The sequence below is a fragment of the Dama dama genome, chromosome 3, assembly GCF_033118175.1.
Source record: "Dama dama isolate Ldn47 chromosome 3, ASM3311817v1, whole genome shotgun sequence".
NCBI classification, from domain to species: domain Eukaryota; kingdom Metazoa; phylum Chordata; class Mammalia; order Artiodactyla; family Cervidae; genus Dama; species Dama dama.
The window spans coordinates 22,755,730-22,768,127 of NC_083683.1; the positions used below are offsets into that span (position 1 = coordinate 22,755,730).

General features: G+C 41.2%; 1 protein-coding gene across 1 annotated transcript in view; it reads left to right on the forward strand.

Annotated features, from left to right (window-relative positions):
* Positions 1-255: 255 nt before the first annotated feature.
* The window catches only part of GLIPR1L1 (GLIPR1 like 1), a 29,011-nt gene continuing 16,868 nt past the window's right edge, over positions 256-12,398 (forward strand). The window contains exon 1 of the mRNA XM_061121972.1: positions 256-432. Within this exon, the coding sequence (XP_060977955.1) occupies positions 256-432 (177 nt within the window). The remainder of the gene's footprint in view (positions 433-12,398) is intronic.

The following is a 12,398-nucleotide window of genomic DNA, read 5'->3' on the forward strand; positions in this document are numbered from 1 at the left end:
GGGTGCTTGAATGGGTAAAACTGCACCACAGAGCGACTCAAGGCTCTATCCTGCAGCCTAGGACTTTCTGTACAGGCGAACGGACCGTCTGTCACGTTCCTCTGCACAGAGCCCCCGCTCCGCGCATGCCCACACGGCCTCAAGCCCTCGCCAGGAGTCAGAGCAGCCGGAAGAGCCAGGACTCCAGGAGCCAGGAAAGCCAGGCTGACTGAGCCGTTACGGGTCTGCGAGCCAGAGCGTTCTCTGCGTCCCACCATGATTCTCAGGAAGAAACTGAGCTATCTATGGACCTTAGGTCTCTGTCTGGTAGCCAGTAAATCGCCTCCCAAGGTTCCCTCCATCACGAATGAGACGTTTATAGCGGAGTGCGTCAGATTTCACAATGAAGCGCGGACCAACGTCTCGCCCCCTGCGGCCAACATGAAATACATGGTGAGGAAGAACCTAGGCTAGGATCTACTTCTCTGGTTCACCCTAAGGTATCTGGGCAATGAGTTTCATGGACTCCTTTGTATGAATTCAGTCTGGAACTTTCAGCATGCATCTAAAATGTACGCCTTGACCGAGCTGTCTCTTCCAAGGTAGTGACAAGAGTGCATGAGAAAGGAAATTTGAAGCTGTTGCTTGCCTAGACTTGGTTCCCTTTTATGCAGGTTTGCTGGGCCAAGGCGGTGGTGGGTCCTTGTGGATACTCTTGGCCTAGTGACTGTCTGTCCCGCATATAAACAGTATGCAATGATAACACATAGACAAGACTATAGCAAACTTTTATCCATTCAGAAAACGAACAAGTGGGAACCACACAGCAAACACTGGTTCAGAGCAATTCTGAAATCTTTAGGGCAGGTGTTAGAAAACCTGCTATACTGGAGGTCAGAAAAGTTATTTGATTAGAGGTGGCAGGAGTTCCCTTGTCCATTTATCTTTCTTTAAAAATATGCTTCCTTATCCATCCTTCTCCTTGGACCAATCTGAAGTGGACTTTGGGAGTTATGCTCTCTTGAGGGCTATATAGCCTTCTCAGACTGCTTTCTGCCAACAGTAAGGTCTAAGTGTCATTTAATATATCTTGTATTCATTTGCTTTTTCATAACAGGTTCACAATATCTTTGGGAATACATCTGTCTCCAGAATTCTGAGGGTCTTTTGGCCTTATACCTCCAGTCAGTTCTAAGTCCCAATACTCATGCTTAAAGTACAGCTTGGAGAAGTTTTTGAATCGTTCTTTGATTTCTCACCCTGGTGCTTTTATTTTTCATCTTAATGGCAGTATCCTTGAAACATGAATTTTGGGGAAATTGGTACAGTCTGAATCTGTTCCATTTGCTAAGGAGTTTTTAAAAACTTAGGAGGATTTCATGGGAGTCACAGACTTCTTTTTGGCCTGAGGCTTTTTAATCATATGAACGCTTTACAGCGTTGGTTTCTCAAAGTGTTTTTAAAATTTTATTATAATATGCTATATAGAAGCAGTTTCTTTTCCATTTCTCAAAAGCCCCACATTTCCTGATTCTCTCTTTCTTCTTCCAAACTTGCCAGTGATTTATGATAACTTGTTGAACCCACACAACAACCACCAGATACTATCAATGTTTGGTTTACTGAGCTTAGCTTCAGCTTGAACTTATGATCTGCCTCCTGAATAATAGATCACATTTTTTTCAGATATTTTGTTTCTGAATCACATGGATTGCCATTATTCCCCTGACATTAATATCCTCACTGCTTGCCAACTAACTGTAGTTGCCAACATAGTTCAGGCAAACTTGCCACTAACATTTGTGACCTAGAAGAAGTATACAAATGGAAGCCCATGTGTCATTGGTGGTTCAGCAGTTAAATTTTCATTTAGTAAAGAATATGTGGTTTCAGAAATTTCATCTAATCTGCTCAGATTTGGATTTGGTCAGAGTAATTTTGCTCATTTTCATTGATGTTATTAAGTAAATTTTCATTTTCTTTCATTTCTAAAATCATCAAAACTTTCTATTAAAATTATAGTTATAATTTTATAGCTATAAATATATACAGGTTGGGTTAAAGTTATAATGAATGGTCTTCAATTTTAAGTATTTTAAATATTTTGTTAATGTTTTTGGAAATTTAATTGTCTTCTTAAATATTTTTATAAATACAAGATTATTTACCGTTCTGGTGCTTATGCCCATCTAGTGGACAATGTGAAGAACTGATGTCATTCTTCACTTAAGTGACATAAAGAACTACATGCATCCCTACTCAACAGTAATAGAAATTTGTTACCATTTTACCATTGCAAAATGTCTCATTTATCCCTGAAATCAGGGAATATGGAGAAGTGATGAAACACATCTTCAGTAGTACTTCCAAGCAATATTATGTTATTCATGGATCTACTGCTTTCACACTGAAATGAAGGATTTGACAAGTTGATCTTTTAACCTAAGCGCTTCAACTCTTTCTTGGACTCTGAAGTAGTGTCTGTCTCTAGTGTCATCAGCAACAATATTCGCAAACCTTTTACCATTCTGATACAGAAGTCTTTTGCTTTAAAACGTGTGGCAAAAGAGACAGATATTCAGTGTTGTGGGTCACATTAAACCCGTGCTAAGGTTAAAATGAGGAAAAGTGTGTGTGTGTGTGTGTGTGTGTGTGTGTGTGTGTGTGTGTGTTTTATGTGATGTCTTATAAAGCCTGGACCAAGAGCAGGAATCCCTCCTACCTAGGTCTCAAGTGGTATGAATTTGGATTTTTATAATGGCTGCACCCCACTTCCAGCAGTAAGTTTTACAAGAGGCTAGGCTGGGCTTTGGTATGGAATAAACCCTGAAATCTCAGTGAAACAAAGATTGGCTTAGTGAAACAAAATGTTTAATCTCATACTGACACAGGTTGTAGAGAAAATGAATTAGGATTCATCCTGTCTGTCTGGGGCAAAAGGGTGCCCCCAAACTCAGCTAGCTCACTTACAGGCAGTAGAACAAGAGCTCCCAAAGTCATTCTTCTGATAATTGCTTTACTAGTGTGAGGAATAAGAGGATATCTACTGATCCTCTTGCTTTTGTAAATAGATTTATGATCCTTTTGCTATCTTTTCATCCCTATTTTTTGTTGAATTAATGGCTTTTATATTCAGATTGTTCTTCTTACCTACAAACATTTCTTATGCTGATGATAACTAAAAATAACACATAAATTTTATGGTACGTTTTGGTGAAGTTGTAAAACAATTTGAATCACAGTACCCTGTTCTTGGGAATTTAAAATTGTGCTGCAGCTATGGAGAAAAGTATGGAGGTTCCTCAAGAAATTAAAAATAAAACTACCATATGATCCAAAAATCCAACTTCTGGGTTTATACCCCCCAAAAATTGAAGAAAAAAGTCAGGATCTTGAAGAGATCACTGCATGTCCATATTCATTCATTCACAATAACCAAGATATAGAAACAACCCAAGAACCTCTTGATGAAGGTGAAAGAGGAGAGTGAAAAAGTTGGCTTAAAGCTCAACATTCAGAAAACTAAGATCATGGCATCCAGTCTTATCACTTCATGGCAAATAATGGGGAAACAATGGAAACAGTGACAGACTTTATTTTTCTGGGCTGCAAAATCACTGCAGATGGTGACTGCAGCCATGAAATCAAAAGACACTTGCTCCTTGGAAGAAAAGCTATGACAAACCTAGACAGCATATTAAAAAGCAGAAATGTTACTTTGCTGACAAAGGTCAGTCTATTCAAAGCTATGGTTTTTCCAGTAGTCATGTGTGGATATGAGAGTTGGACCGTAAAGAAGACTGAGAGCCCAAGAATTGATGCTTTTGAACTGTGGTTCTGGAGAAGACTCTTGAGAGTCCCCTTGACAGCAAGGAGATTAAACCAGTCAATACTAAAGGAAATCACTCCTGAATATTCATTGAAAGGGCTGATGCTAAAGCTGAAGCTCCAACACTTTGGCCACCCTGTGCAAGATGGTTGGATGGCATCCCTCACTCAGTGGACATGAGTTGAACAAGCTCTGAGAGATGGTGAAGGATGGAAAAGCCTGGCATGCTGCAGTCCATGGGGTCACAAAGAGATAGACACAACAAAGAGTTCATCAACAGATGTCTGGATAAAGAAAAATCTGCATTGCATGTGGATTCTTTACCAGCTGAGCCACCAGGAAGCCCAAGAATGCTGAAGTGGGTAGCTTATCCCTTCTCCAGCAGATCTTCCCAACCCAGGAATCAAACCAGGGCCTCCTGCACTGCAGGCAGGTTCTTTACCAACTGAGCACTCAGTGAAGCCTGTATATGCAAACAATGGAATATTATTCAGCCTTAAAAAAAGAAGAAGAAGAAAATCATGCCATTGTGAAAGCATGGAAGAATCTGCAGGATCTTATGCTAAGTGATATTGAGATATTAAGAAGAGATGGCAAGAATACACAGAAGAACTATACAAAAAAATCTTCATGACCCAGATAATCACGAAGGTATGATCACTCACCTAAAGCCAGGCATCCTGGAATATGAAGGCAAGCGGGCCCTAGGAAACATCACTACGAACAAAGCTAGTGGAGGTGATGGAATTCCAGTTGAGCTATTTCAAATCCTAAAAAATGATGCTGTGAAAGTGCTGCACTCAATACCCCTCAAATTTGAAAAACTTGGCAGTGGCCACAGGACTGGAAAAAGTCAGTTTCCTTTTTTTTTTTTTTTTTTTACATTTATTTATTTTAGTTGGAGGCAAATTACTTAACAATATTGTGGTGGTTTTTGCCATACATTGACATGAATGAGCCATGGGTATACAGGTGTTCCCCATCCTGAACCCACTTTCAACCTCCCTCCCCATCCCATCCCTCAGGGTCATCCCAGTGCACCAGCCCTGAGCACCCTGTCTCATGCACCGAACCTGGGCTGGCTATCTGTTTCACATAATATACACATTTTAATGCTATTCTCTCAAATCATCCAAATTCCTTCAGTTCCATTCTTCTTTCTCAAGACTGCTTTGGATATTTAAGGGTTTTTGTATTTCCATACAAATTGTGAAATTATTTGTTCTAGTTCTCTGAAAAATACCATTGGTAGCTTGACAGGGATTGCATTGAATCTATAGATTGCTTTGGATAGTACACTCATTTTCACTATATTGATTCTTCCAGTCTATGAACATGATATATTTCTCCATCTATTTGTGTCATTTTTTATTTCTTTCATCAGTGTTTTATAGTTTTCCATATATAGATCTTTTGTTTCTTTAGGCAGATTTATTCCTAAGTATTTTATTTTATTTTTTTCATTGCAAAGGTGAATGGAATTGTTTCCTTAATTTCTCTGTTTCTCTTTGTTAGTGTATAGGAATGCAAGGTATTTCTGTGTGTTAATTTTATATCCTGCAATTTTATTATGTTCACTGATTAGCTTTAGTAATTTTCTGGTGGAGTCTTTAGGGTTTTCTATATAGAGGATCATGTCATCTGCAAACAGGGAGACTTCTGGATTCCTTTTATTTCTTTTTCTTCTCTGATAGCTGTGGCCAAGACTTCCAAAACTATGCTGAATAGTAGTGGTGAGAGTGGGCACCCTTGTCTTGTTTCTGATTTTAGGGGAAATGCTTTCAAATTTTCACCATTGAGGATAATGTTTGCTGTGGGTTTACCTGATGTGAAGAGCTGACTCATTGGAAAAGACTCCAATGCTGGGAAAGATTGAGGGGAGGAGGAGAAGGGGACGACAGAGGATGAGATGGTTGGATGGCATCACCACTCAATGGACATGGGTTTGGGTGGACTCCAAGTGTTGGTGATGGACAGGGAGGTCTGGCGTGCTGCAGCTCATGGGGTCGCAAAGAGTCGGACACAACTGAGCTACTGAACTGAACTGAACTGATGTTCTTTCTGTTCCTGCTTTCTGGAGGACTTTTATCATAAGTGGATGTTGAATTTTGTCAAAGGCTTTCTCTGCATCTATTGAGATAATCATGTGGTTTTTATCTTTCAATTTGTTAATGTGGTGCATCACATTAATTGATTTGTGAATATTGAAGAAACTTTGAATCCCTGGGATAAAGCCCACTTTGTCATGATGTATGATCCTTTTAATATCTTGTTGGATTCTGTTTGCTTAAATTTTATCAAGTATTTTTGCATCTATGTTCATCAGTGCTATTGGCCTATAGTTTTCCTTTTTTGTGGCATCTTTGGTTTTGGTATTAGGGTGATGGTGGCCTCATAGAATGAGTTTGGAAGTTTACCTTCCTCTGCAATTTTCTGGAAGAGTTTGAGTAGGATAGGTGTTAGCTCTTCTCTACATTTTTGGTAGAATTCACCTGTGAAGCTGTCTGGTGTTGGGCTGCTGTTTGCTGGAAGATTTCTGATTACAGTTTTGATTTCTGTGCTTCTGATGGGTCTGTTAAGATTTTCTATTTCTTTCTGGTTCAGTTTTGGAAAGTTATACTTTTCTAAGAATTTGTGCATTTCTTCCAAGTTGTCCATTTTATTGGCATATAATGCTGATAGTAGTCTCTTATGATCCTTTGTATTTCTGTTTTCTCTGTTGTGATTTCTCCATTTTCATTTCTAATTTTGTTTATTTCATTCTTCTAACTTTTTTTTCATGATGAGTCTTGGTAATGGTATGTCTGTTTTATTTATCTTCTCAAAGAACCAGCTTTTAGCTTTATTGATTTTTACTATGATCACCTTTTTTTTTTTTTTTTTCATTTATTTCTGCCCTAATTTTTATGATTTCTTTCCTTCTACTAACCCTGGGGTTCTTCTTTTACTAGTTTGCTTTAGGTGTAGAGTTAGGTTATTTAATTGATTTTCTTCTTGTTTCTTGAGGTAAGTTTGTATTGCTATGAACCTTCCCCTTAGCACTGCTTTTACTGAGTCCCATAGGTTTGGGGTTGTTGTGTTTTCATTTTCTTTCATTTCTATGCATATTTTGATTTCTTCTTTGATTTCTTCTGTGATTTGCTTGTTGTTCAGAAGCATGTTGTTTAGCCTCCATATGTTTGTATTTTTAATAGTTTTTTTTTTTCCCCCTGTAGTTCTAATCTTATCGCATTGTGATCAGAAAAGATGCTTGGAATGATTTCAATTTTTTTTGAATTTATCAAGGGTACATTTATGGCCCAGGATGTGATCTGTCCTGGAGAAGGTTCCATGTGCATTGGAGAAAAAGGTGAAATTCATTGTTTTCGGCTGAAATGTCCTATAGATATCAATTAGGTCTAAGTGGTCCATTGTATCATTCAACGTTTGTGTTTCCTTGCTAATTTTCTGTTTAGTTGATCTATCCATAGGTGTGAGTGAGGTATTAAAGTCTCCCACTATTATTGTGTTATTGTTAATTTCCCCTTTCATCAATCAGTCAGTTCAGTCGCTCAGTCGTGTCCGACTCTTTGCGACCCGATGAGCTGCAGCACGCCAGGCCTCCCTGTCCATCACCAACTCCCGGAGTCTACTCAAACTCATGTCCATCGAGTCGGTGATGCCATCCAGCCATCTCATCCTATGTTGTCCCCTTCTCCTCCTGCCCCCAATCCCTCCCAGCATCAGGGTCTTTTCCAAAGAGTCAACTCTTAGCATGAGGTGGCGAAAATATTGGAGTTTCAGCTTCACATGAGTCCTTCCAATGAACACCCAGGACTGATCTCCTTTAGGATGGACTGGTTGGATCTCCTTGCTGTCCTAGGGACTCTCAAGAGTCTTTTCCAACACCACAGTTCAAAAGCATCAATTTTCCAGTGCTCAGCTTTCTTCACAGTCCAACTCTCAATCCATACATCACCACTGGAAAAACCATAGCCTTGACTAGACAGACCCTTGTTGGCAATGTAATATCTTTGCTTTTAATACGTTATCTAGGTTGGTCATAACTTTCCTTCCAAGGAGTAAGCGTCTTTTAATTTCATGGCTGCCATCACCATCTGCAGTGATTTTGGAGCCCCAAAAATAAAGTCTGACACTGTATCCACTGTTTCCCCATCTATTTCCCATGAAGTAATGAGACCAGTTGCCATGATCTTAGTTTTCTGAATATTGAACTTTAAGCCAACTTTTTCACTCTGCTCTGTCACTTTCATCAAGAGGCTTTTTAGTTCCTCTTCACTTTCTGCCATAAGGGTGGTGTCATCTGCATATCTGAGGTTATTGATATTTCTCCCGGCAATCTTGACTCCAGCATGTGCTTCTTCCAGCCCAGCGTTTCTCATGATGTACTCTGCATATAAGTTAAATAAGCAGGGTACAATACACAGCCCTGACGTACTCCTTTTCCTATTTGGAACCAGTCTGTTTTTCCATGTCCAGCTCTAATTGTTGCTTAGCATCTACCTTACATATTGTGGTGCTCCTATGTTGGGTGCATAGATATTTATAATTGTTATATCTTCTTCTTGGATTGATCCTTTGATCATTATGTAGTGTCCTTTGTCTCTTTTCACAGACTTTATTTCAAAGTCTATTTTATCTGATATGAGTATTGCTACTTCTGCTTTCTTTTTGTCTACATTTGCCTGAAATATCCTTTTCCAGCCCTTCACTTTCAGTCTATATGTGTCCCTTGTTTTGAGGTGGGTGTCTTGTAGACAGCATATATAGGGATCTTGCTTTGTGCCATTCAGCTAGTCTTTGTCTTTTGGTTGGGGCATTCAACCCACTTGCATTTAAGGTAATTATTGATAAGTATGATCCCGTTGCCATTTACTTTGTTGTTTTGGGTCAAGTTTATTCACCCTTTCTGCATTTCCTGTCTAGAGAAGTTCCTTTAGCATTTGTTGAGGAGCTGGTTTGGTGGTGCTGAATTCTCTCAGCTTTTGCTTGTCTGTAAAGCTTTTGAATACTCCTTCATATCTGAATGAGATCCTTGCTGGTACAGTAATCTGGGTTGTAGGTTTTTCTCTTTCATCACTTTAAGCATGTCCCTTCTGGCCTGAAGAGTTTCTATTGAAAGATCAGCTGTTATCCTTTTGGGAATCCCCTTGTGTGTCATTTGTTGATTCTCCCTTGCTGCTTTTAATATTTGTTCTTTCTGTTTGATCTTTGTTAATTTGATTAATATGTGTCTTGGGGTGTTTCACCTTGGGTTTATCCTATATGGGACTCTCTGGATTTCTTGGAGTTGGGTGGCTAACCCTAACCCTCCCCATTTGGGGGAAGTTTTCAACTAAGTATTTTCCCATGGCCTTTCTTTTTCTCTTCTTCTGGGACTCTTACAATTCAAATGTTGGGGCACTGGACATTGTCTCAGAGGTCTCTGAGGTTGTCCTCATTGCTTTTCATTCTTTTTCCCTCTCTGCTTCATTTATTTCCACCATTCTATCTTCCACCTCACTTATCCTCTCTTCTGCCTCAGTTATGCTACTGTTGGTTCCCTCCAGAGTGAGTTTGATCTCAGTTGTTGCATTATTCATTATTGATTGACTCTTTTTTATTTCTTCTGGGCCCTTGTTAAACATTTCTTGCATCTTCTCAATCCTTGTATCTAGACTATCTATAACTGCATTTTGTTTTCAAGATATTGGATCATTTTTACTATCATTATTTTGAATTCCTTTTCAGGTAGAAACCCTATCTCCTCCTCTTTTGTTTGGTTTGGTGGGCATTTATCATGTTCCTTTACCTGCTGAATATTTCTCTGCCTTTTCATCTTGTTTAGATTGCTGTGTTTGGGTGGCCTTTCTATATGCTAGAAGTTTGTGGTTCCTCTTTATTGTGGAAGCTCCTCCCTGTGGGTGGGGTTGGACGAGTGGCTTGTCAAGGTTTCCTGGTTAGGGAAGCTTGCATCAGTGTTCTGGCGGGTGGAGCTGATCTCTTCCCTCTGGAGTACAATGAAGTGTCCAGTAGTAAGTTTTGAGGTGTCTGTGGGTTTTGTGTGACTTTTGGCTGCCTGTATTTTAATGCTTAGGGTTATGTTCCTGTGTTGCTGGAGAATTAACTTGATATGTCTTGCTCTGAAACTTGTTGGCTCTTGGGTGGCGCTTGATTCAGTGTAGGTGTGGAGGCTTTTTGATGAGCTCTTGTTGATTAATGTTCCCTGGAGTCAGGAGTTTTCTGGAGTACTCAAGTTTTGGGTTTAAGCCTCCTGCCTCTGGCTTTCAATCTTCTTCTTACAGTAGCCTCAAGACTTCTCCATCCATACTGCACCGATGATAAAACATCTAGGTTAATGGAGAAAAGATTCTCCACAGTGAGGGGCACCAAGAGAGGTTCACAGAGTTACATGGAGAAGAGACGAGGGAGGAGGGAGATAGATATGACCAGGAGGAGAAGAGGGGGAATCCAAAGGGGAGAGAGCAGTCTAGCCAGTAATCAATTCCCCATGTGCTCTCCACAGTCTGGAACACCCAGAGAAGTTCACAGAGTTACATAGAGAAGAGAAGAGGGAGGAAGGAGATAGAGGTGACCAGGAGGAGAAGAAGGGGAATGAAAAGGAGAGAAACAGATCTAGCCAGTAATCAGTTCCCTAAATGTTCTCCACAGCCAGGAATTCCCAAAGAGATTCACAGAGTTGGGTAGAGAAGAGAAGGGGGAGGGACAAGATAGAGCTGACGTGGGGGATAAAAAAGAGAGTCAAAAGGGTGAGAGGGTAATCAAGCCAGTAATCACACTCCTAAGTAAAATGGGTACTGAAGATTGGATTCTTAAAGGTACAAAATTGATAACAAATACGAAAAAGCAAAGATTAAAAATCTAGAGTAGAGGTTAGACTCTCAAAAATACAATATTTAAAAAATGAAACAAAGTCACAAAAATTATTAAAAAATATATGAAATTTGCCTTAAAATATGGCTTTTTTTAAACAAAGTAGTAGGTTATAAAAATGAAAATTAAAGGAGTAATAAAGAACTTAAAAATAAAACAAAAATTTTAAAAATTAAAAAAAAATGTTACTAGTAAAATATATCTATTTTACTATATTTCTCTGGAGCTGTTGAGGGCAGTGTGGGGTCAGTTCAGTTTCAGATAGTTCCATGTTCCAGCTTATACTTGTTCTCAAGGTCTATGGGCCCCTTCCAATGCTTAGTCAGTGCTAACTACAGGGTTTTAATCTGTTGCGCCTGTCACTTCCAGAGCAGTTCCCTCTTTATTTTGGCTTCCTATGTTTACTGGTCTCTTCAGTGTCTGATTTCCGCCCTGACACGAGGGGGCGAAGGTGGTCACTTGTCTAGGCTCACCTGTTCAGTCGTGCCGTGGGGAGGGAGGAGCTCTGCAAACAAACATCACTGGCGTGTGTGGGGCGTGCGCGCGGTGTCTGGGCCACCCTGGGTTTGCCCTGCTCACGGCGTGTGTGCTTTCCCCGCCTGCACTGCTCAGGCCCCAGGTTGCTCTGCAGGGAAACTGTCTAAGGCAGGCCCTGGGTTGTGTGCACTCCCCAGGTCTAAGCTGCTCAGGTTCAGGTTCCCGGGGACTCCACAAAGACACAGACTGGGTTGGGCCTGAGTTTTGAGCCCTTCCCAGGTCCGAGCAGCTCAGGCGACCAGGTGCTTGGCACGCGCACTCTCCCCAGGTGGGCGGTGTGTCTTGTCACCTCCCCCATCCCAGCCGCTTGGTGTCCTGGGTGCGCAGCGGGAGCACCGTCTCTGGTGTGCCGTGTGTTTCCTCTGGGGAGCTCATCTCTGGTTGTGACCCTCCTGGCGGGTGTCAACTGTCCAGGATCCCAGGAAGACATGGTTAGCAACTGGGAGCCTGCTTGCAGTTTGGTAGGGGATGCTGTCTCTGGGGCTGAGATTGCCCCTCTCCCTCCAGCTCTGGCCGCCCCGGCCTGCCTCTCTGACTCCGGCTGGGGATGAGTTGGGCCGCAGCCAGCTAGCTCTCCTCTGGTATTCACTCAGTCCTTTGTTCTGTGAGCAGGCTGGCAGTGCCTTAGGTTAGAGCTTTTTGTGGGAAAGTTCTCTCTCTTTCTCTTTTTTTTTCCCTCTCTCTCTGGCTATCCCAGAGTTTGGGTTACTATCTCACGTTAGCTCCCTCAGATGTTCCTCAGGGCATTCAGGCCCTGTCCTTACCCTAAGCAATGCAGCCCGCGTCCCAGTTCAGCCCCTGCTTGCTGGTGGCGGACATGAGCATCTGGGCTACTTCTCCACTGAAGTTCGGTTAGGCACCTAATCTGTGAGGATGTTTTTTTTTTCCCTCCCTATTATGTTGCCATCTGAGATTCCAAAACTCCCTGCAGACCCGCTGGTGAGAGGGTTTCCTGGTGTTTGGAAACTTCTCCTCCTTCACTACCCTTCCCGAAAAGGGGAAGGGGAAGGGTCTCCATCCCTAACTCACTTGTGTCTATTTTTGTCTTTTATATTTTGTCCTACTGCCTTTCAAAGACAATGGGCTGCCTTTCTAGGTGTCTGGTGTCCTCCACCAGGTTAAGAGGTTGTTTTGTGGAATTAGCTCAGTGTTCAAATGATCTTTCGATGAATTAGTGGGG